The 25,271-nt window shown below is 43.5% G+C and overlaps 1 protein-coding gene across 1 annotated transcript; it reads left to right on the top strand.

The window, feature by feature from the left end:
• On the top strand, positions 1-24,697 carry SAR1B (secretion associated Ras related GTPase 1B). The gene is made up of 7 exons (XM_004609869.2): positions 1-138; positions 10,717-10,792; positions 12,408-12,527; positions 16,682-16,747; positions 20,557-20,660; positions 21,352-21,483; positions 24,064-24,697. Exons 2-7 carry the CDS (start codon positions 10,735-10,737, stop codon positions 24,178-24,180), a joined length of 597 nt encoding a protein of 198 aa, XP_004609926.1. The 5' UTR covers positions 1-138; positions 10,717-10,734; the 3' UTR covers positions 24,181-24,697.
• Positions 24,698-25,271: the final 574 nt, after the last annotated feature.

Here is a 25,271-nt window from a genome sequence, read left to right on the forward strand (position 1 = left end):
GACCGTCGGGGCTGCGGCACCGCCTGCCCGGAAGGAGCCGCTGAGAGTCGGGCCGCGGCAGCCATCGCGCTTTGTGGTCGTGTCTCCGGGGCTGTGGCGCCGACGCCGAGCTGCGCTTTGCGTTCTCGCCTGTGGCAGGTGAGTGGCTGCCCCCGCGCCCGGCACGCCGGCGGCCCGGTTCGCCCGCGGAGGCGCTCCCGGTTTCCTCCCGGGCGCGGGCGGCGCGGGCGGGGACGGGCGCCCGTCCTGGGTCGCGGTGTCCGCTCCGGGGATCCCCCGGGGCGTGACAGCCGCGCGGGCAGGCGAAGGGGCATTTCTGGAGGAGGCCGAGGGGACGCGGAGCTGCCGGCGGGCCGCGGCCGCCGGTGCCCGGGCTCGGGAGTGCGGGCGCCGGCGGGCCCCGACGGCCCCGGACGCTCCCTGTCGGCCTCGCGGGCCCCGCGGAGCGTCCTTGCGCGCTGCCGAGCGTTTCGCCGGAGCCCGACTCCCGGTTGACTGCGCGGGGGGGATGCCCCATTGGGAGAAACTGTGATGATGTACAAACCGTTCTCAGATTTTCTTGTGTTGGTAGGAGCTAAAATAAAAAACATACCGGAGAACCAAACTCGACGGGAATTGGGGAGTATTTCCGAGGGAGTCATTTCCACCCGAAAAGATGAGCCCAGAACAGTGCTTGCACGTTCAGATTTGTTTTAACCACGTGTTTTCACTCCGAAGGCTGTTTAACTCCAACAGGGTTAAAAGTAACCAGTTGGCGTGCCAAAGCCGTAGTATAGCCGGGAGGGCGAGTGCCTGGACGTGGCAGCCCCGGGTTCGACCCCCGGCAGCCCACCCACATGGTCTCCAGAGTAGGGGCCAGGAGTCAGCCCTTAGCATCGCCTGTGGTAGCTCCAGAACTAAACGAAATACCATTTGGCAGTAAGTTGCCGCGAAGTCAAGGCGAGAAGACGGGAAAGGAGCATTTCTGAACTGTCTTAATGTGCGTACAGCAGCCCACCTAAGGAACACGGGAGTATCACCTGCCTCTGGTTTACAGATGCAGGGAATTTGTAATTTGTCGATTCGTATTGCTGATATATCAAAACAATGTGTATATCTAATATTTTGCTGGACTTGGATTTATTACCAAAGTTATTTGAAATTTTAGTTCACTGGCATTTTCTTAGTTTGCAGAAAAGGAAGGTGTCGCCTTCATTTTAGAAATTTTAGAGCAGCATTGTCGATATAAGTGAAATAAGGAACATTATAACCTTGTACTTAAAGCAGGAATTGAAACAAAAGATTGGGATATTATAACTGAAAATCACTGCCTAGTCATTTGAAGCTTACAACTCAATGATTCATTTTTTCCCTCCACTCTTATCTTTTAAATACTCTTGACAAGACTCATTGAAATTATTTCTCAGCAGAACATTACCAAGCAAATAATTTTAAAGTCACAGTATGGAAAAGCTTTGTGTGTGACTTTTAGAACAGTTTCAAAAGTATTTTGAGGATTGGCTTTGGTGTGGCTTATGTCTATTTTGTCCCTTAATTCATTATATGCAAACTCAGTAATGAAACAGCAATTCTCCCCCAAAAAACACCCAGCGATTCTCAGGGGTTACTCTTGGCAGGGCTTGGGGTACATTATGGGATGCTGGAGCCCCACCTACCTACCTGTACTATTACTCCAGCCCCTGAAACAGCTGTTTTTGTGATTATTTGTTTTGTCTTTCCCTTCCCTTGAATGAAACTTGAATTTTTTTTTTTTTTAAATTTTTGGGCCACACAGAGCAGAACTCAGTACTTCCATCTGTCTCTTTGTTCACGGATCACTCATAGTGAGGCGGCACCATATGGGGTGCTGGATCCAACCTCGATCAGCAGAATGTAAGGCAAGTGGGTAACGCCCACCCCACTGTACAGTCTCTTCAGTGCAACTCCCCAATCACCAGTTTATTCTTTTTGTTGATAACAGACCAAAGGAAAGTTCTTATGCTATTGCTCTGGATTTAGTACATAATATTTTCTTTAGTTTGTGTCACTGTTTCAAAACCTAGAAGGCTATGGAAAGAAAATCTAACAATGTTAGGGGAGAATATCTCTAAAGAAAGCAGCATTGTCTTGAAGCATTCAACTTTGTAACTGTCTGTCCTTAGTATAGCACAGGACCTTGTTGAAATTCTATAAAACATGGCCAAGCAGTTTGGTTTTCTATTAATAGTACTAATGGAATTTGAGAGAGAGATACTTAATTCCTAATTTAGCTACTAATCTTTTGGCATATATATGTGGTTTGTTTTGTTTCTTGTTTTTGGGCCACATCCAGCATGCTCAGGAACTATTCCTGGTGGGGCTCAGGGGACCCAATGGGGTGCCAAGGATTCAAACCCAGGTTGGCTGCTTGTAAGACAAGGCCCTACCTGCTGTATTGCTCTGGTCTCTGGGTGTACTTTTTCTTTTTTTTCTTTTTTTCTTTTTTTGCTTTTTGGGTCACTCCTGGCTCTGCACTCAGGAATTACCCCTGGCGGTGCTCAGGGGACCGTATGGGATGCTGGGAATCGAACCCGGGTCGGCCACATGCAAGGCAAACGCCCTACCCGCTGTGCTATCACTCCAGCCCCCTCTGGGTGACTTTTTCAATGGTCATACCTAAATAGTTCTGCTTGATTACATATAAGCTCATGGTAAATATGTCAATTTTTTTCAGTTTTACCTCTAATTTTTTAACAATAGCTTTATTGAACAATAATTTGCTTATCACATTGCTCCTATAAAATTTATGATTTAGCATTTTTATTATGATTGCAATATTTTGCAACTAATTCCAGAACATATTGCCCAAAAAAATAAACCCCCAGTTCTCATGAGCAATTCTCCCAGATTCTCCTACTCCACCCCTGTCAATCACTAACTTACTAAAGTTTTGCCTTTCTGAACATCTCCTATAAGTGGGACAGGGCTTTAAGAATTACGTGTAATCTGAGAGGTCTTGTTCCATTATACCCTTTGCACTGATTTTCACATTACTTGAGAGATCACTTTTCTAATCTGCAGATCTGCATTTGGACTTTTCCTGCTTGGTGTTCATGCAATAAATAAATCTGCTGACGTGTATAGGTTTCTTGTTCTTGACCTTTGGCTCTTCACATGCCTTAATAGGGTGTCCATGGTGTTGTGTAACCTATTTTCAGGGCTCAGGTATCTGTTTGTGGCTAAATAACATATTCTAAGCTTGGGTATTTTTACCTTTACGTTAAAATGTCTAACAACTAGTAGCTTGTCTTAAGATTCTTAGAATATACAACTTTGTGAAACTGTAATGGTCTCAGTGTTTCCCCTCTCTCCGGCCCCCATGCCCTCCGTACACTGTGGTGTGCAGTGTGTGCTAGCTGCTACCTCCAGTTCTCTTCAGCTTTCCGCCTCAAAGCCAGGCCTAAAGAGTTTGCCTCCACTGATGCTTGACTATTTTTGGGGGAGACAGACCCAGCTTTGCTTGGAGGATGTGGGTTTCTGGGCATGAACCTGGACCGTCAATATACAAAGTCCGTGCTCAGCCTATTGAGCTATTTCTCTGGCCTCATCTTCTGTATTTTTTTTTTTTTTGAAATAAATAGATTTTATTCAGACGTTTCTGAGGGAGGGAGGAAGGGATAAGTGGGAGAGAGAAATAGTAAGAATAACGCATTCAAGGGAGAACGCGGGCTTCTCCAAGGGTGGAGGAAGCCCCTACACATAACCGAGCTTTAGACACAAAAGTATGAAAGTACACATCTCAAGAGGGGAGATGCGGGCGACACATGTGCTCAGCCACGCAGGCACAAGCAGTACATGGGCTCAGGCAGCATATGCACCATCTTTTGTATTTTTGAGTTCCCACATTCTTCTACATTTTGCTGGCACCGTCTGGCCCACTATTCACTGCTCTGGCACATTTTACTGCATCTGTAGCTCCTTTTCTTTTTTTGGGTCACAGCCAGCAATGCTCAGGGGTTACTCCTGGCTCTGCACTCAGGAATTACTCCTGGCGGTGCTCAGGGGACCATATGGGATGCTGGGAATCAAACCCAACCCCGGTCAGCCGCGTACAAGGCAAACGCCCTACCTATTGTGCTATCACTCCAGCCCCATCTGTAGCTCCTTTTCTACCAAAGATCTCTTCCCTATTTCCCCAGGGTTTTTTTTGTTTGTTTGTTTTTGTTTTGGGGTCGCACCTGGCTATGCTCAGGGATCATTCCTGGTGGGCTCAGGGTGGTGGGAATTGAACCATGGCCACATGCAAGGTAAACACCCTATAAGCTATACTATCACTCAGGCCCCTATTTTCCCAGTTTTTTTTGGTGTGTGTGTGTGTGTGTTTTAATCCCACTCTATCTATACTTTATCTACTCAGCCTGAAGTTCTTTTTTTGTTTTTATGGTTGTTGTTTTGAGGACCCACCCAAAACTGCATTGCTCAGGGCGTACTTTTGGCTCTGTACTGTACTACCTCTCTGACACAACCCTACCTGCTGCTCTATCTTTCCATCAGTATTTTATTTTTATTAAAATTGTATTCCTCCTTCCCATGTTTTGATAGCTTTGCACACATGCCTGGCTATGGCATATATGTGTATATTAGTTTTCAGCTGTGGTGCTCACATACTCAGTTGCAGTGCTCACTAATGTTTGCACTCCTAATGGTAATGCTCGCTAGGGCTGGCTCTCTTAGTTAAATTATACAAGTCTTGATGCTCTTTGGGGCTGGCTGTTGAGCTCACACACTGGCTTTCTGGCCATGATGTATGCATACCTTTTTAGTTTTGCTGCGTGCATTTTTGGTGCTTACACACAGCTATGGCAACCAGAGATCACTTGCCAAGCCCAGGATCACAGATAGTGGGTTCAGACAGCGAGGCTGCCCTGGCTCTTGGGAGACAGCCACTTAAACTCAGGACCACGTGTTTGCAAGGAAGATGCTGAACCCCTGCTCTCCACCTCCAGGCTCTGTTATTCTGCTTCTGTACTTTTTGGGGGTGATGGAGGTGGGGTGTGTGCACACCCAGCTGTGCTTAGGCTTAAGGAACTATATGTAGAACCGGGGTCAGCTGTGTGCAAGGCAGGTGCTTCCACCATTGAATTCTCTCTCAGGCCTACTATTCTGCCTTTTACTCTGCTTCTCAGAACTTCTCTGCTTGCACGCTATTTGGAATCAGGCCCTGCCACCTCCACTAAACATTTCCTGGCCCTCCTCTGAACGTAGAGGGAGAGATGTCCTCCACTCAGACTCCTCTGGAGACTTTGACCCTTGGAGTCAATTCCTTCCTTCTCTTTTTCTGATCTTTCCCTTTGCACTCATCCCTTCTCTTCTGCTTATCAACCTGTCCCTTTTTTAAGAATATCTTCCATTTTCAGAAAGTTTTGAAAAGAGGAATCATCTTCTCTTATTGCCTGTATCTATTAAAATCCTGTCCCATTCACTTGTCAGTAATAAGAGCACCAGGTACTATTAACTGCTTCTATGGCACATTTAAACTACGTATGTACTTATTCATGTGCCTAAGATTGAACCTAGGGCCTCACCCAGGTGGGGTATGTGCTCTACCGCTAAGTCACATCCTCAGATTGGCTCTGCTGTTCTAAGTACTGACTAGAGACTTTTCTGTATTGCTCTTTCCTGTTCTTGGACAAATTATCTCTGAGGCTAGAGAGAGTGGACTGTGTAGGTCAACCCGTGCACTGTATAGGTCGACCCTGGATCGATCCTGGTCATCCGTATATAATTTCTGAGTGCAGAGCCAGGAGTAACCCCTGAGCATTAACAGTTATGGCCCCAAGTCCAAAAAGAAACAATTAAACCTCCTGTCACCAAACCAGTCTTGACATTTTTGCAACTGTCTTTTAGATGTGGCTGCTTCTTTGTCAAATTCCACTTGCCATTCATTGGTTCCTTTTTCCCTTCAAAAATTCTACTCCTCCCCTTTCCCTGTGTTGTTGTGGTATTGTGACTGGAAGTTGCGCACACTCCTGGCCATGGTGTTCCCTGGGGTCAGAGTCAGGCCACTCACATATTCAGCCACGGCACGCAGCAAGCTCTGCCCTCCTTTTGTTGCAATCCTTGCATGTGCTCACCTGAACTCAAACTCCATTTTTTTTTTTTTCCCTTTTTGGGTCACAACCGGCAATGCACAGGGGTTACTCCTGGCTCTGCACTCAGGAATTACTCCTGACAGTGCTCAGAGGACCATATGGGATGCTGGGACTCGAACCCGGGTTGGCCACGTGCAAGGCAAACGCCCTACCCGCTGTGCTATCGCTCCAGCCCCTTGTTTGTCTCTTGATGGGTCATATTTGGCTCCTGTGCTGTGGGTACTCCCAACTCTGTGCTTGGGATCAAGTGGTCCTGGGGATCGAACCCATGCCTCCCACTTGCAACACATGTTGAGCTATTGCTCTATCCACTGAGCTAGCACTGTTACTTGAAACCTGTAGTTGAGCATGGTGCTTGCCAGGAGTCTCTGTGGTGCTCACCCACAAACTTGCCAGAGGTTGCACTCCCTGGTCATGGTGCTGGCTCTTTGTCCACCTAAAACAGAACCCAAATGTAAAAGGAAATGCAAATGTTATTATAATTCCACTGAGATTGTTTGTCGTCGAGGGGTGGGGGTAAAGTGTTTGTTTTTTTTGTTTTTGTTCTGTGTGTTTGACAGCAACACAGGGCACTTGCCTTACACACACGGCCCACCCAGGTTCAGTATCCAGCGCTGCCTTTGGTTCTTCAAACCCCACCAGGAGTAAGCCCTGAGCACCACTGGGTGTGACAGCCCCCACCACCACCACCACCCCGCAAAAAAACCAAAAGCACACAGAAGGGTAGTAGGCCAAATAAGTTTAGACACTTCTGCTCTAGACCGTAATGCTATAGGGCTTCAAAATCATTACTTCTATATTTTGCTTGGATTTTGTTTTATGAAATTGGAAGGCTTACTTAGTATTATTTATATCTGTATATCATGAAAACCAAATACCTGAAGGTAGTCTCAGATTTGTCTTACCATTCTGGCTCCTGCCTCAGATAATTAGCTCCTGTGATTTTATTTCTCGGTTTACAGTGCCTCATCCCCATTCCTTCACATAACAATACCTTTGTTGTTATTGTTTGTTCTTGAGTCCCGTAGGTGCTCAGGACTTACTCCTGGCTCCAGGCCAGTGGGTCTTGGGGAGATCAAACCTAGAGGGGACATGTGCAAAGCAGGCACCTTACCCACTGTCCTGTTTCTCCAACCCCAGTTATCCCTTTCGTTGAATCCAGCTGCACACCTCCACAGAGGAATGCTCTTTATTATTTTTTGGCTAACTCTGAAATCATCGTGATTCAGGCCAAATTATCATCCCAGAGCCCATTCCTTCACTGCTCCTGGTTGCCTCTCTAGAACTATGGAACTTAGACTTTGGATGTCGAGACAAGCAGGACTGGTTTTTTGTTTATTTGTTTGTTTAAGCGTAAAATGCATTTGTGAGCATGCCATACCTCTTCCTAATGCATTACTTGTATTGTTTTTATGTTCTTTTTTTAATCCCCTCGTAGCTTATAATTTAGAATATGGGAAATATTGTTATTTGTGTCTGTATGTCTTGAAACTATAGTGTAAGCTGTTAGTATCCTAGATAATATACTGTTCACTGTGTGTGTGTGTGTGTGTGAAGCAAAAGTTAATTGAAAGAAACTTAGAGATAGGAGAGGTAAAGTGATTACAAGAGAGAACATGGGCTTGAAAGAACAAAAAAAACAAGCCAAATTACTGCTCACATTTTTTTTTCTGGTTCTAGGGATCAAACCCAAGGTCTTCTGCGTGAAAAGCAGGCACTGAGTCTCTTGAACTGTCTCTCTAACCTCCCTGTGTTAATTGGGAGGCGTGGGAGATTTAGCCAAACCCAGCGGTGCCCAGTGGGCTGTTTGTTGTCCCAGATGAGAATTGAACTAGGGTTGGCCACATGCAAGGAAAGTGCCTTAATCCTGTACTAGCTCTCCAGCACCTGGGTTTGGGTTTTGTTCAGCTCTAGAAAATAACTTTATTTGAAAAAGTACCCCCAAAATTATTCCTGTATATATGGCCTTTCTTTTCTCAAGAGGGTTTATCCCCCTTTATTAAACACAAGTCATGTAAATGCTGAACTGAACTATACTCATGTCACTAAATACCAAGGATTCATTCTGAATGCATCAGGAAGCAATTCAGTGTCATCATTGTAGAATGCCAGAGAATGTTACTACATGGACCTAGGTTGGATAGCTTCCAACCTGATACCTTAGGGTCTCACCAAGTGTTTCTTAACCTTTTCCCAACTGTGGCCCCCTTCCAACCTTGTTTCCTTCCTCTGCCCCGCTGGGAGTATCCTAGGGGCCTCTGGGAGATGGGGGGGGGGGGGTGTAGATATAGCTCACTGGTTGAGAAATGCTAGCCTATAAAGTCCATTGTTGCATTTGGATCATTTATTGCTCCAGATGTCCATTAAGTGACAAATAACTTTTTAAATTTGTTTTTGGGCCACACATGGCAGTGCTCAGGGTTTACTCTAAGCTCTTTGCTCAGGGATCACTCCTGTTAGTGCTTGGGTGACCAGATGTGGTGCTGGTGATCAAACCAGGGTTGGCCTGTATAAGGCATTCACTTTACCCACTGTACTATTGCTCCAGCCCTGACATATGACTCTATACTTTACACTTTGGTAGGGGGAGTGAGGGCGGGGTACGGGCCACACACGGTGGTGTTCAGGGTTTACTCTGGCTCTGTGTTCAGAGATCATTCCTTCACTCCTGACAGTGCTTGGGGGATCATATATGGTACTGGGGATCAAACCCAGGTTGTCTGCGTGCAAAGAAAGTGTCCTGAATTTCCAGCCCCTATACGCTACAGTTTCTCTTGTGGTTTAGGGAATGGGTTTTTTAAAATATTTACTAAAGAAAAATTTACTAATAACTAAAATTGTAAAAATGTAAAAGGAACAAATTTATACATTTCCCATCTATTATATAGGCTTTTTTGCTACATAGGTATAGTCAGATTTGGGAACTTAATATCCATGAATTTCCTTCTTTCTCTTCCTCTTAATTCCAAGAAGGGTTTGGTAAATACTCTGTAGGCCATGTATGCATTTAGCTTAAGTCATTTTTTGTTCTTGTGATACTCAGGGCTTACTCCGGGTTCTGTGCTTAGATTTCACACCAGACAGAACTTAGGGGACAAAAGGGGTGTCAGAGATCAAACTCTGGTTGGCCACAAGCAAGACGAATGCCTTACCCACTGTTCTATCTCTCCAGGCTATTTAACTTAATTTTTTAAGGTTTTTGTTTGGCCATATACCTGGTGGTGCTTGCAGGTCACTCCCGGCAGTACTCAGGGGGACCTTACATGCCAGGGATCAAACCTGGGTCTCCTGCATTCAGAGTATAACGCTAAGTACGTTGAGTTACCTCCTCAGTCCTCTGATATTTTGTTGTTGTTTTTAGCTTTTTGTACACACCTGGCAATGCTCAGGGCTTACTCCTGGTGGGCTCAGGGGACCGTATGAGGTGCTAAGGATCAAGTTCAAGACAGTTGCATGCAAGGCTCGAGCCCTACACTGCTGTACTCTCTCTGGCCCCAGCCAACACATGACACTTCTTTGAGTTGGGGAATTGGCGCCATATCCAGTAGTGCTTGGGGAACTACTCCTGGCTGTGTGCTTTGGAGTCACTCCAGGCAGTGCCTGGGGACCATGCAGTACTGGGTACTGAACCCTTGTCATTTGCAAGGCAAGTTCCTTAACCCCTTCTATACTATCTCTCTGGCCTAAGTATACTTTGATAATGTTTTTATATGTATATCTTTCCTATATTTAGGATTTGTGTTTATTTCTTAGTGGAACAGGGTAGCTTTTATTGAACAAATTTAGAAAAATATGAGAGGAGAGAGGAAAAGAAATAGGGAAAAGGAAAGAAGAGAGAACAGGAGCTCTGAAAGAGCCATCAAACAAGAGGCAGAAACAAGCAAGTGGGAGACATGTTCAGGGTGAACATGGGCTTGAAGGGAAGCCAGGGATTTTTTAAAAAGTAAAATTCTTCATTCAGGGGCTGGAGTGATAGCACAGCGGGTAGGGCGTTTGCCTTGCACGCGGCCAACCCGGGTTCGAATCCCAGCATCCCATATGGTCCCCTGAGCACCGCCAGGGGTAATTCCTGAGTGCAGAGCCAGGAGTAACCCCTGTGCATCGCCAGGTGTGACCCAAAAAGCAAAAAAAAAAAAAATCTTCATTCAGATGCTAGCAGATACATGTTTTTACTGCCACTAACATTTCCTCTTTCCCCTAATCTTTTCTAGACCTGACTTTCATAATTATTTTTCATGTATGCTACTTTGATAGGAAAAGATGGGTCTCTACTTGGTATTTTTCTTTTTTGGGGGTCACACTCTAAATGCACAAGTCTTACTCTTGGCTCTGTGCTCAGGGATCACCCCTGGCAGGCTTGGAGGACCACCCAGGGTGCCAGGGATCAAACCCAGGTCAGATGCATGTAAAGCAAGCGCCCTACCCACTGTACAGTCCCATCTACTTGGTATAATTTAATGGCATTTTGGTTTTAAATGCATCCATATAGATCAAGTTAGCTCACCCTGGAAAAGAGTGTTTAAATCTGTGTAAGATTGTCCATAGGATTATTTACTCAAAGTTGTTTAATGATGATTACTAAATTCAAAACACTTTTTTATTCCAGACCCTGTAAGATTTGGATATGTCCTTCATATTTGACTGGATTTACAGTGGTTTCAGCAGTGTGCTACAATTTTTAGGTAAATTCGGCACTTTGTTCTTTGTTGTTATCTCATTTAGTCCTATTTTTATAGAAGTACTTGTTTCAAACCTATTCGTGTGTGTGTGTGTGTGTGTATGTATATATTATATAGCCTATTAATAGTCTCACACATATGCTTTGAGGATGTGGAGTGACAAGCATTCACATACATTACTATTAAGACTGTAAGATGGTAGAATTACTTTGGAAGACAATTGGATTTGGGTCTTATTTTTAGATCTCACCCGGCAGTGTTCAGGGGCTGCTCCCAGCATATTATTCAGAAACAGTATGATGCCAGGGGTGGAACCTGGCAGCTGGCAGTACACATTCCATGCCCCTCCACAAAGCATGCACACCTGACTCAATTTGCTATTTTTGTTGTTGTTTTGTTTTGGGGCCATATTCAGAAGTGCTCAGGGCTTACTCCTGACTTTACTCAGGGATCACTCCTGGTGGGCTCAGGGGACCATATGGGGAACCACGGATTGAATCAGGACAGCCACATACAAGGCAAACACCCTATCTGCTATTCTATCACTCCGCTACCCACACTCCATTTGCTATTTTTAAAATAGTACTAAACAGTCTTATTGTACAATCCAGCATCATATTCCGTAGTATTTCCCCAGAGTAGTTGAAAAACATCTAACCAAAGATCTATACACCATTGTTTGTAGCAGCTTCATTCATAATTGCTAAAATTTGAAAGCAGTCGAGATGGTCTTCAACAGATGAATAGATTAACTGTGGTGCTTCTAGACAATAGAATATTATTTAGCACTGAAAAACTAAATGATCTACCAAGTCATGAAAAGACACTAAGGAACCCCAAGTGCTTAGTATTTTAAATTTTTTTCAAGTGCCTATTATTAAAAAAGACCCAATCTGAAAAGGTGATATACTATATGAATTCAACTTCGTGATATTCTGGGAATGCAAAAATACGAGAATGGGAAAAAAGATTAAATTAGTGTTTGCTGCTGGGTATGTGGTTGAAGTGGAGAGGGTAAATTGGGAGAGCACAGGGAAATTGTAGGGCAGTGAAAATATGACTTAATGATGTATATTATGTCATTAATTTTTAAACAATTAGCAATTTGGCATTGCAGATAAGCTTAGGTAACATACACCTTATATTGATTGGGGCAAAGTTTATTTCTATTTTTGAGGGGCCTGGGGGTTTCGGCCACACCAAGTGTTCAGGGACCTCACTCAGATGTGACCCCTGGAGGTACTCAGGGGAGCATATGTGGTGCGGCAATTCCAACTGGGATTGGTGGGATGCAGGGCAAATACTTTAACAAACTCCGAACTTGAATGAACTCTATTGCTGCAGCCCTGTTTTTATTATGATTTAAGATACAAAATAAGAATAAATTTTAAATTGCCCTTCAAAATCCAAGTTAATTCTGGTAAATTTATAAGATATTAAAATCCAAAAGACTGGGCCAGAGAGATGGTACAGAAGGTAGGGCCCTTGCCTTGCATACAGCTGCAGTGGCTAAGTGGTTCAGCCCTAGGGTCACTCCTGGGTGCAACCCAAAAACACTTCCCCCACTTTATTTGAATAATCTATCAGATATTTTGACTAATCATATTTTACTCTGCAGGGTTATATAAGAAAACTGGTAAATTGGTATTTCTTGGATTGGATAATGCAGGAAAAACAACATTGCTACACATGCTAAAAGATGACAGACTTGGACAGCATGTTCCAACATTACATCCTAGTAAGTATGTTCTTCCATATAATGTATCAAAATACTAAAATAATAGGTGGTCCAGCTCACAGGTAATAGATCTATATCTTGATAGATATCTGATAATATATAGTCTCTTTTGGTGGGCTGGGGGGAACATCTGGTGATTCTCAGTGGTTACTCCTGGCTCTGCACTCAGAAGCACTCCTAGTGGTGCCTAGGGGACTGTATAGGGTGCTGGAGATTGAATTCAGGTCAGCCACTGGCAAAGTAAGCACCTTACTCACGGTATTACCTCTTGAGGCCCCAATATATAACTTTTTTTGCAGTGGGGTCAAACCCAGAATTTGACCATGTCAGACATATTCTCTATGCCAAGCCATATTCTCAGCCCTACGAATGCATTTGGTGGTGGGGGGGGGCGGGGTTTATAGTTGTGATTGTCAGGACCACTTTTTTTAGCGGGGGGTTGGGTCACACCTGGCGATGCACAGGGGTTACTCCTGGCTGTGCTCAGGGGACCATATGGGATGCTGTGAATCGAACCTGGGTCGGCCACATGCACAGCAAAAGCCCTACCTGCTGTGCTATTGCTCCAGCCCCTGGCAGGATCACTCTTAGCTGTGTAGGAAGGAAGGGGTTTTCACTGTTAAAGATTGGACCCAGGGTCTCATTTTTTGCCTCTGCCACTTGAGCCACTCCTCAGTGCTCTACTATTTTTTTAATGTAGGAGTACTGCTTTTTATTCAGCCACTGATAATGCTGATTGAATTGGACATGAACTCCACATTACTCTTTTTTTAAAAAAATTTTTTTGAGTATCCATAAGATAGACCATTACAAAACTGTTCATAGTTGGGTTTCAGTCATACAGTGATCCAGCACCCATCCCTCCACCAGTGTACATTTCCCATCACCAGTGTCCCCTGTTTCCCTACCACCATTCCCCAACACTCCACCCCCCACCCCCAGCCTCCCTCTATGGGAGGCACTTTCCTTCCTTTCCTTTTGTGCATTATGGTTTACAGTACAGGTGCCAAGAGGTCATGGTGTTTGTTCAGGGCATTCAGTGTTTTTATCAGGATGGTAAGGCTGAAGTAGCTTCTTAATTGGGTGGCCAATTTGAGGTATGGATATGACTGCTAAGACTTCCAGAAGTACAAGGAGGTGGGGGGAGGTAGCCCATCCCAACCCTGAGAAAGCGTGGAGATTTCATTCACAAAACCTGCATACCCGAATTTTCATACCATATCTTGGTGAGGTTCTTCCTGAGACAGTGGAGTCAGACCGGAGGTATGGCGGCAATTTTGGATTGTGGCAATTTTGGATCTAGGGGCTCTGCTTGGGCGGGCCCCAGGCCAACCGATCCCCTCTGTTTTACTCCAGTCTGGTCAGCCATGTGTGGATCCGAGTTTAATTTCGGCTTTTGATCTCTTTTGAGATTTATTTCTAGGTCTCTGAAGCAAGGCCATCTACTCATTTTTATTAGTACTTCCTTCTCCAGCTCAAAGAATTAGAAAGGTTCTGTCCAGGCAGATGCTGCTTTGGTTGTAAAAAGTTAACCATTCACCATTAATTTGTTTACTTGACCTAAAGGGTTTCTTGTGTTTTTTTTTTTTTTTTTTTGACCTAAAGGTTTTTTTACTTGTTTGCTTTTGGGTCACACACCAAGTGTTGCTCAGTGAGTATTCCTGGCTCTGCATTCAGGCATTACTTCTGGTGCTCTGGGAACCATGTGGGATGTGGGGGATTGAACCTAGGACCCGGATTTGTCATGTACAAATGCCCTACCCACTGTACTAACTCTCCAGCCCTATATAACCTGAACTTAAAAAAAAAAAATTTTTTTTGCACTTTTTGGGAGGCCACACCTGAATGAACCTAGGGGCCACTTTTGGCGGTGCTGGTGAGAGGTTTGAGGGGGACCATAAGCCACTGGGGGATGCAATTGTGGAGGTCAAACCAGGCTAGCAACACGTTGGAAGGCAAGTGCCCTGGCCTCCATACTATCTCTCCAGTGCCCCAATTTTAGTCATTTAATTCCATGGACAAACATTGTTTTGTACTTTGCTGCTTAATGATGATTAGCTATTTTTCCCCCTAACAACTTAAACAAAATATAATGAAGACCATAGAATTATTCACAAAAATAGAATATATACTGAAATATATAAAGATAGTTTCAAAACAAACACAAAAATAATTTACTGTGCTTTAAGATCCACCTGAAAGACATTTGATAATGACTATACAAATGACTTAATACATAATCATCCTTTACGCAGTTATGTAATATATGTTGTTTGAGAAAGATGTTCAAGTGACAGTTATTAGAAACAGAAATTTAACTTACAATTACCTGTAACCTTATGTCAGTTGTTGGAAAAACTATGAATCACGTAGACAAGAAGTTTACAGGCAAGTAAATTCACATGAAAAAGGAGTGTGTATAGTGAGTATAAAATCATAATGAGTATACATAATGAGTATAAAGTCAAGAATTAGACCAAAAAATAGATCATAGGATAATTCTTTGGTTTGGTGAATATTAAAAAAAGTGAAAAGATAAAATAAAGTACTATTTTTATCTATTCATGTTATTACTATTATCTAAAATTGTTAGTGAAAGTAGAAAAGGAAGATTTCATAAACTTGATAAATCTCTTTTTATATTAGAAGAAAAGAGTAGGGATTGGCAAATAAGAGTGATACCGGAACAGTACTGTTAAAGAGTGATCATGGTGAAATTGAGTATATAAAATTGTCTGCAAAAACAGCAGAAATGGAAGATTACAGAGTGGTCTTATAGTAGGTGTAAGTCATGCTTTAATTTTTTGATGTTGCTCTCCTTTTATTAAATATTTATGAGCATCTACATTTTGTCAAACCTTGTTTTCAATACTAGGAGTAGACCAGTGGCACAAATGTGCCTTCAGTTTACACTCATTTCTATTATATTCTACAGTTAATAACATAGATGGGGACAAAAATCTGTCCTATGATCTATAACTCCAGTTCTAGGTAATTATCCAGAAGAAATGAAAACACGTTCATCAGAATCCTTATACAATTATGTTTATACTACTTTATCTGTAGTAGCCAAAAATGGCTTTTTTGGATATCCATCCAAAAAAGAATGAATAAACAGCGGAATTCTACTCAACAAGAAAGAGGAATAAACTACAGCTAAATACTATTGCATAATTAATATATATACACATATATATAGCCATTATATGGTATCATATCATATTGTGGAATAGGCAAAACTAACGTGCCGATAGAATTCCCATGAGAGAAAGTGGGAGTTCTGGACGTGGAGCAGGCATTGACTGAGAAGTGCCAAGAGGAGACTTCCTAGGGTGGTTAACAGTGTCTTTATTTTAAGCAGATTTGAATTTCTTTTATAAGTCAGTGAGTGTTTGGGCATTGTAACCAAAGGTAGTTTGCTAACCATTTCTGAGCATTATCTTTTTCCTATAATGATTTTGTACACAAATTATACTATTTTCTTCAATTTGGCAATCTACCGACATGTTTGTTAATTTTGCTGCAATAATGGGATCAAACCCAGGACTGCAAAGCATGTGTTTTCTCACTGAGCTCCAACTCTAGTCCTTTGCAGGATATTTTTTAACCTGAGTGCTATTGAAGAGTTAACAATTACACTGAACCTTTCATTGTAACTGCAGAGGACATCTGCTCGTTCATAAGGGAGTAACAGTTTGAAATTATTCCCCTTTTGTAAATGATTAGAAACTCAAAAAAATTATTTCCTGCAGCTATTTTCAGATATTGGCAATAGCTAGCCCAATTACTGAACTGTAATTCCCAAGAAAAGAGAAACAAATCCTTTAAACTTTATCACAGGAAAAACATTTTTATATCATTTCAGATGAATTACATGATAAAGTATTAGACTAGAGTAGCCCATTGAATTTGTAGCAAATAAGTTTATAGATAATTTTAATAGGCAAAATAAAAACGTGTTAGATATATGGTAGGTAATGCAAACTAGAATTATTTACCTGGGTTATATTGTCAATATGGAATAATCCAATAACAAAGAATGAACTTTGTTCCTTAAATATTTGATTCTTACTAGCTATTAGAGTAAGTCAGACTATATACCATGAGTGTACTTTTTATTTATTGTTATAAAAATATTTTGTTGTGTTATTTAGCTTCGGAAGAGCTAACCATTGCTGGCATGACCTTTACAACTTTTGATCTGGGTGGACATGTTCAAGGTAAGACTCTCTTGCTGTTAATTGCTTGTATTTATTTTTAATTAATTTTTTAAATGGAATCAGTGAGATACACAGCTACAGAGTTGTTCATGATTAGTTTTCAGTCATACAATGTTCCAGCACCCTCCTTTCACCAGAGTGCATTTCCCACCACCAATGCTCCAATGTCCCCAGCCCCAACCCTCCGGTTGCTTGTATTTAAACAATAAAAATATGACCATTGTGTTCCAGTGCATGAAATCTCACTATAATCAAGGCAGACTAGAATAGACTTAAAGTTAGGATTTATTACTCAAAGAGAAATTATTCAAAGCAAAAAGGTGCTTTCTGTGGTATTCTTGGTTAATATTTCAGATTTTTTTTTTCCCTTTTTGGGTCACACCCAGTGATGCTCAGGAGTTACACCAGACTTCACGCTCAGGAATTAGTCCTGGCGCTGCTCAGGGGACCATATGGGATGCTAGGAATCGAACCTGGGTCGGCCACGCACAATGCAAACACCCTACCCACTGTACTATCACTACAGCCCCTCAGAATCACTTTTGGTAGTAAAGCCGAGTACAATTTAGCCTCTGTTCTCTTACTGATTCACTGCTCACTTGTTTGTTTATTTATTTATTTAGGCTTTTGGGGTCACACCTTATGATGCTCAGGGGTTAACTCCTGGCTCTGCATTCAGGAATCACTCCTGGCAGTGCTCAGGGGACCATATGGGATGCCGGGGATTGAACATGACTCAGCTGCATGCAAGACAAACACCCTTCCCTCTTTATCGCTCCAGCCTACTGCTTACTTGTTAAATGTTACTGCCCCATATTAAAAATCTTCAGTAGCTAGATTCGTCATCATCATCATCATCATCATCATCCCGTTGATTGTCGAATTTCTTGAGCGGTCTCAGTAACATCTCCATTCCTCCTAGCCCTGAGATTTTAGAAGCCTCTCTATATTCGTCCTTCCCAACGATGCTGCATTGGAGGCTCTTTCAGGGTCAGGAGAATGAGATCCAGCTTGTTACTGGTTTTGGCATAGTAATACACAATGGGGACCTTGTGAGGTTCTCCCATGTGGGCAGGAAACTCCAGGTAGTTTGCCAGGTTCTCCCTGAGGAGAAGTAGGCTATAAGATATTGCGCGGGCGCACTTCGGGGAGCTTGCTTTTAAGTCTCTGGATGCTGGCTGTGGATGGGATTACACCGCACTGGGGGCAGTCCCTGGGTGTGACCCCCTAGCTACTGGGAAATGGGAAATCTGGGCGGAGGAGGCCCAGTCCCGATCCAAGCAGGCTCGGAGGTCTCAGCCCCGGGTCCCACACACCTGAGTTCCTCTGCTGGTACCTTCATGCATGAGGCTCGTCTGAATGTGTGGAGAGGGGCCTTGAGCATGGCTATGGCTAGGTTCTGGAGGTCTTCGGCCGCCAGGAGCTCTGCTTGGGGCGGGGAAGGAACCTGGAGCCCATCCCCTCCGAGGGGCCCCAGGGAAGACAGCCAGGCGCTCGGGCAAGAGACTTGCTGCCAGTAGCTAAGTTACTGCCACAAAATAAAGGCCAAGTTCATTGACCTGGCATTCTTTTATGCTCTGATCCCAGTTTGCTGTTCTTCTCTGTCTCCCACTATTCTCCCATCTCATTCTATAATTGAACCGGATTCTTGGTGGTCTCGTGTTTCTGTACTTCTGCTCAGAATGACACTCCATCTGGGGCTTCTCTCAACTACATACACATTGTGCACATGAGTATGACCTTCTGAGGCTTGGCCGGATGATCGTACAGTGGGTAGGACTCTTGCTTTATATGTGGCAGACATATTAAAAAATTAAAATATGACCTAACACCTAATCCCTGGCACCCATATGGTCCATGGAGCATTACCAGGAGTGATTCCTGAGTGCAGAGCCAAAAGTAAGCCCTGAGCACCCGCTGGATGAAACCCCAAAATAAAAAGAAACCTTTCTGGGACTGAAATTCTGGTCCCTCTGTATATCCCCAAAGGACTTGGCAATACCTAACACATAATAAGTCCTAACTTATTGGATGAATACTCCAAAATGAATGTGTAACAAATAGTTGAAAAGATTTTAGCTAGGGGCTGGAGCAATAGCACAGTGGGTAGGGCGTTTGCCTTGCACGTGGCTGACCTGGGTTCGATTCCCAGCATCCCATATGGTTCCCTGAGCACCACCAGGAGTAATGAGCCAGTGGTAACCCCTGTGCATTGCCGGGTGTGACCCAAAAAGCAAAAAAATAAAATAAAAATAAAAGATTTTAGCTAGTAGTGGCTAGTAAAAGCACAGCTGAGACATATGTTTATATATAGTGTAATAATAATCACTGAAACATACATCAATTAATTTGGGGAAAACAGAATTAGAACTTACTGGACTTTAAGACCGTTTCTCTGTAGTTCAGAAAACTCAAATCAGAAGGCTAGAGAGATAGTAGAGCAACTAAGGCACTTGTCTTGCATGTGTGGGTTAGATCCCCAGCACCACTTAGGGTCCCCCAAGTCTCTCCAGGAGTGATCCCTGAGCAAAGAACCAGGAGTAAATCCTGAGCACAATCGGGTATACCCACCAAAACAAAGCTTACATCAGAGAAAACTTACTTTGTTCTGAAGAATCCCCAGAACTGTTTGTTCCTCTGGGTGGGGGAAATGTCACATAGGAAACTACTTTTTTGGGCATGAGGCGATAACTCAAAGGACTAATACACACGTTTTGTGTGAGGAAGTTTCCATGTGGGAATCTTCATTCCATCTCTTCCTCGTGGTTCCCCGAGCACCACCGGGAGCAATCCCTGAGCAGCTCCAGGAGTAGTCAATAAGCACCACTGGATATTGCCCACTGCCCACACGTCAAAAATAATTACCCTAATGATGTCATAGACCTTCATTTCTGTTATGAGTAGATCAGTTTGCTTTTATATTATTGACAGGCCTATGCTTGGTACTGATTTCCTTCCATTACTGACTAAACAATCCACTGACAGAGAAAGACAACTGGTAATCTAGGGGCCAGAAAGAGAGCAACAAGCTGAGGGATGCTGTGCATGCAGGAGGCACAGGCATGAGCCCCAGCACACAGTTCCCCAAGCCTAGGGCTCGCTGTATCTCAGAAAACCAAAGCAAAACTCTACATACACAAAAAACCAAAACCTGGCACTCTAGAAATTTCTAAAATGAAGATTCATGAGGCCAAAGAGATAACAAAGCAGGGAGGGTGCTTGCCTTGCATATGGACAACCCAGGTTCTATCCCTATACCCCAAATCCTGAGATGCCCTTGACCATAGCCGGGTGTGGTCCAAAACAAACACAAACTTCCAAAAGAACACTTGTCTGGCATGTGTGAATTTTATTTTCTTTGCTACAAGAAAAGAAAAAAGTCCTTTATATTGTTTTTAGGTCCTTTAGTGGAATTAATGTGTATCACTCTTTATTGGCAGCAAATATAAAGTATTTCATTTTCCCCACAAATCAAGCTACAATTTCTTTTTTGGTATTCTGAAAAGGACTCGGCAACACATAATAAAATTTCACTTGACTATCTAATGAAGCAGCAGCTGAAGGGTATCTCATTGGATAAGACAGTCTTACTGGATTCTTCCATTAAACCAGGAGAGAGCCATATAAGGCCCGTGACATGAAGTCTGGCCCCTGACAGGCTGATGCTTATGCTTTTTGTCAGCTGCCCAAGGTGGCTCTCCGTATATTGAATGGCTCATGAATGAAGTTCCAGGTGTACAAATAGCAGTTGGCAGAGCAGTGGTTCCCCACCATCTGATCAGTAAATAAAATCTAACTTCTGTTTGTAGCTCGAAGAGTGTGGAAAAACTACCTTCCTGCTATCAACGGTATTGTATTTCTGGTGGATTGTGCAGACCATGAAAGGCTGCTAGAATCAAAAGAAGAACTTGATGTAAGTTGAAACTACACATAATTCAGTCCCACCCATAATCCTCAGGAAATACACAGGAGGTGTGGGCATCCGACTGCAGCTCTTCTGCCTTGACATGACAATTTGTGGAGCTCAGTGATCACGCTCCTCAGGATATGGAGGAGCAGCCTGGGCTCAGGAGAGCTTCTGACAGGCGCTCGCACAGACTCCCTTCCTGAAACCTGGAGGGATTTGCTCTTTGGATGTGCCCTACCGGGATATTTCCTATATCCCAGGACCAGCTTGCTCTTTAGAATGTGGTAAATCTAATTACCACAATTTCTTTGGGAGTTGTTCAGAACCTGGAAATAGAATGTGCTGTCTTTTCCACAAGGCAGTCCGACTATTGTGAATGCTCTGTGTGCCTCAGTGAGGCTTATTTCTCTAAGATCTCACCGCTCAGGAGAGGAATCTGAAAGGAAATCAGGTCTGCCCAACTCTCAGGTGTTGCTTCAGTTGTCGAACCTCACTGGTAAATAAGAGTGAGCATTTGCAGAAGCCCAGAGAGAACTGAGCTTAGGGTTTCACTGACATCACTTTAAAATATCTAAATTTACCAAAGAAAATTTGCGAAACTGATATGATGCTGTAGGGAATTGATGCACATTTCGTAGGTTGTCAAAATAAGGCTTTTAGGTGATTTTCCCACCAACAGCTTGTCTTTTGTTTTCAGTCACTAATGACAGATGAAACCATTGCTAACGTGCCTATCCTGATTCTTGGGAATAAAATTGACAGACCTGAAGCCATTAGCGAAGAGAGGTTACGAGAGATGTTTGGTTTATATGGTCAGACAACAGGAAAAGTAAGTAAACAACGTTTTTTTCCCCTGCTCATAGCTTGCTCCTGGCTCTGCACTAAGGGATTACTCCCAGCAGGGCTCAGGGAACTATATAGGGGTGCCAGCGATCGAACCTGTGTCTGGCACATGTGAAGCAGTTACCTTACCCACTGGACTATCTCTTGGCCCCCAGAAAACAACTTTTTTGACAAGTTATATTTCATTCAACAGAACAAGTGAGTTTTTGGTTTATTTTGAACCATATCTGATAAACTCAGGGCTTATTCCTAGCTTTCTGCTTAAGGGACCATAGTGGGTGTCATAGCACTCTCCCTACTGTACTATCTTTCTGGTCCCAAACAATTTTTTTTTCTTTTTTTTTTTTTTTTTTTGTTTTGCTTTTTGGGTCACACCCGGCAATGCACAGGGATTACTCCTGGCTCTCACTCAGGAATTACTCCTGGTGGTGCTCAGGGGACCATATGGGATGCTAGGAATTGAACCCGGGTCGGCCGCGTGCAAGGCAAATGCCCTACCCGCTGTGCTATTGCTTCAGCCCACAAACAATTTATTTTTCCCTTTCGGGTCACACCCGGTGATGCTCAAGGGTACTCCTGGCCCTACAGTACTCAGGAATTACTCTTAGCAGTGCTCAGGGACCATATGGGATGCTGGGGATCGAACCCGGTTTGGCCACATGCAAGACAAACGCCCTCCCTGCTGTATTATCGCCCTGGCCCCACAAATGTCTTTTTGACTACAGAAGTCTGCTCTTTTCTTAAAGAAAAACTTCCACTTTTGGTGTGGGTGTGGGGGCACACCCAGTAGTGCTCAGGGCTTACTTCTGGTTCTGCACTCAGGACCATAGCAGGTGCTTGGGATTGAACCCAGGTCAGCTATGTACAAGGCAACTACTGTGCTATCACTCTAATCCTAAGGGTCTTGTTTTATTTTTGGGTTACATCTGGCAGTGCTCAGGAGTTACTCCTGGCTCTACACTCAGGAATTGTTTTTGGAGGTGCTCAAAGGACCATATGGGGTCCCAGGGATCAAACTTGGGTTGGCCACGTGGAAGGCAAATGTTCTACCCACTGTAAACCCTGAGCATTGCTGGGTGTGACCCCCCCCCCAAAAAAAAAAATGTAAATTTTGGTTTAGGGTGTTTTAAAATTATATAAACATACAGTTTATAACTAAGCTTTTTTGATTTTGTTTTGGGGCCATACTTGATGTGTTTGGGGGACCGTGCAGGTAGCAGAGATAAAACTCAGACCTCCCACATGCAAAGCCTGTGCTTTAGCCCTTTGAATATCCCTGGCCCTTAAATAGCTTTAACATAAACTTTTTTTTTTCTACTTTTTGGGTCACACCCGGCAATGTACAGGGGTTACTCCTGGCTCTGCACTCAGGAATTACTCCTGGTGGTGCTCAGGGGGACCATATGGGATGCTGGGAATCGTCGAACCCGGGTCGGCGGCGTGCAAGGCAAACACCCTACCCGCGGTGCTCCAGCCCCCAACATTCACTTTTAATGAAGACATGTTTGGGTACAGCAGCTTAGTATTGCAAATTCCCATGTCAACAGTAAAAGAAAGTGAGTAAGGGGTTGGAGCAATAGCACAGCGGGTAGCATTTGCCTTGCACGACCTGGGTTCGATTCCCAGCATCCCATATGGTCCCCTGAGCACCGCCAGGAGTCATTCCTGAGTGCAGAGCCAGGAGTAACCCCTATGCATCACCGGGTGTGACCCAAAAAGAAAAAAATAAAGTGAATAGGGACCAGGTAGATGGAGCGTGTGTGTGGCATGCATGAAGCCCCAACTTTGCTCCCCAACACCACATGGGCCCCTATGCCCTTCTGGGTGAAGCTCTGTTGGCCCACAGTTCTGCCCACCCCAGCTGCTCTATATCACTGCACTAAACTATCCACCCCACATCGGGGAGCTGCCCTGAGACCCCGGGGGCACAGTTTGGGGAGGGAAGAAAAAGGAACCATGGTCTACCTGTAAAATTTTCATGTCAGATACATTCAATAATGTAGACTTTGGGTGTTGTGGGTTTTATTTGGGGGTTGAGGGTGAGTGCCAGTAATCAAACACAGGACCTCACACATGCAAGGCAAGCACTTGACCGCTGAGTCACAATTTGGTCTGTGTGTGCATGTGTGTGCGTGCGTGCGTGTGAGTGCGTGCGTGTGTGTGTGTGTGTGTGTGTGTGTGTGTGTGTGTGTGTGTGTGTGTGTGTACTTCTGGTTTCTTTTCCAGTAAGTCTGCTCCAGTCATTTTAGGAATTGCCTTATAAACCTACACAGAAAAAGGTTTTAATTGTAGTGAAGCCAGTTTGGATGACTTAAAGATTTTTCTAAATTAAAGCTTGTATTTCTGTGTGCTTCGCAAGCTTACCTCTTTCCCCCTAAGTGGACATCTTGTGTTAAAAAAGTAAACAGGAGCTATTTTGTGTGTTAAGGGGTTTGGGGTGCCAAAAAGTCTTGGCTTTATCACAACCACCCTTTGTTCTGAGCTAAGTTGCAATTTCACCTGGTGGGGGTGGGAGCCCGTATTTCTTAAGGGAGCCACCCAACATGATGTCTGTCTTTCCTTCTAGGGCAGTGTGTCTTTGAAAGAACTGAATGCCCGGCCCTTAGAAGTTTTCATGTGCAGTGTGCTCAAAAGGCAAGGTTACGGAGAAGGCTTCCGCTGGATGGCGCAGTACATCGATTAACCTCCACCCCCGTCAACTCCAGGTCTCGCCATTCAGGCCTACTCAGAGATTTAATCACTCAACATGCATAACTTGAATTCAATAGACTTTTGTTGGTTAGAAAACAGATGTTTTTTAGATTATTAATATTATATCAACTTAATTTGAGTGAGAATCAAAAACTGATTCAAAGAAGTTTGACTATGACAATGTTAGCTTTCTAATTCCATAAAAATAATTCGTTTTTACAGTTTGTAATCTGACATTACCCCCAGCGCCATTTATAAAGAGTAAATTTCCAGCAGTACACTTGAAGCACTTTTTAACATGAAATTACAAATATAAACCATATTTAAAAGCTCATCATGTTAAATTTTTTATGTACTTTTTTGGAACTAGTTTTTAAATTTTAGATTATATGTCCACTTAACTGTACAGTTCATAATCAGCTTATTGATCATTGCATGATGCCTTACAGTTGTCAATAACATTTTTTCATATGCAAACGTCATGCAATAAAACAAACTAATATCTGGCATTCTTACTGGGCAAATGTTTTATTTTAATGTTTGTTACCTAGCTAGTATGTTCTGAAATCGGAAATAATTATTATGCATTTGAGGGGATTGCTGGAAAAGGAGATTACTTCAGAATATTTAGAATAATGTTTAAATCCCTTGAGGCTTTTGTATTTACTGGGTCGGTTGTGCTTGGTTGTACCTTATCACACACTTCTCTCTGAATCATGTCTTTTTTTATCAGTGCCACACTCTTTACCAGAGCGGACGGGATCCCTGCCACTCTGTAGGATTTGCATTTTCTAAAGAACAGCACGTCTGCTGGTACGGCATGACACTGGCTTCTGTTTGGTAGATGCTCACGCTCTATTGCAGTTGTGAAACTGTGAAGGAGTCTTTTTGGTGCTCTGTGTGGTAATCTGCCTCTTCACAGAAGGCGTTGGTCTCCGGACGGTTAGGTTCTCCCACAGGTGAGCAACAGGCTGTCATTGTGGAGGTCTTCATGTCCAAGAAAACAGAAACTTCCCCTGCTTCGTTAGCCCCAAGGAGTGTGGGGATTTGGCCTCTATTCTACTCTTTCATATTCTTTGGCAT

This window comes from Sorex araneus, chromosome 6, assembly GCF_027595985.1.
Source record: "Sorex araneus isolate mSorAra2 chromosome 6, mSorAra2.pri, whole genome shotgun sequence".
In the NCBI taxonomy this organism is placed as follows: domain Eukaryota; kingdom Metazoa; phylum Chordata; class Mammalia; order Eulipotyphla; family Soricidae; genus Sorex; species Sorex araneus.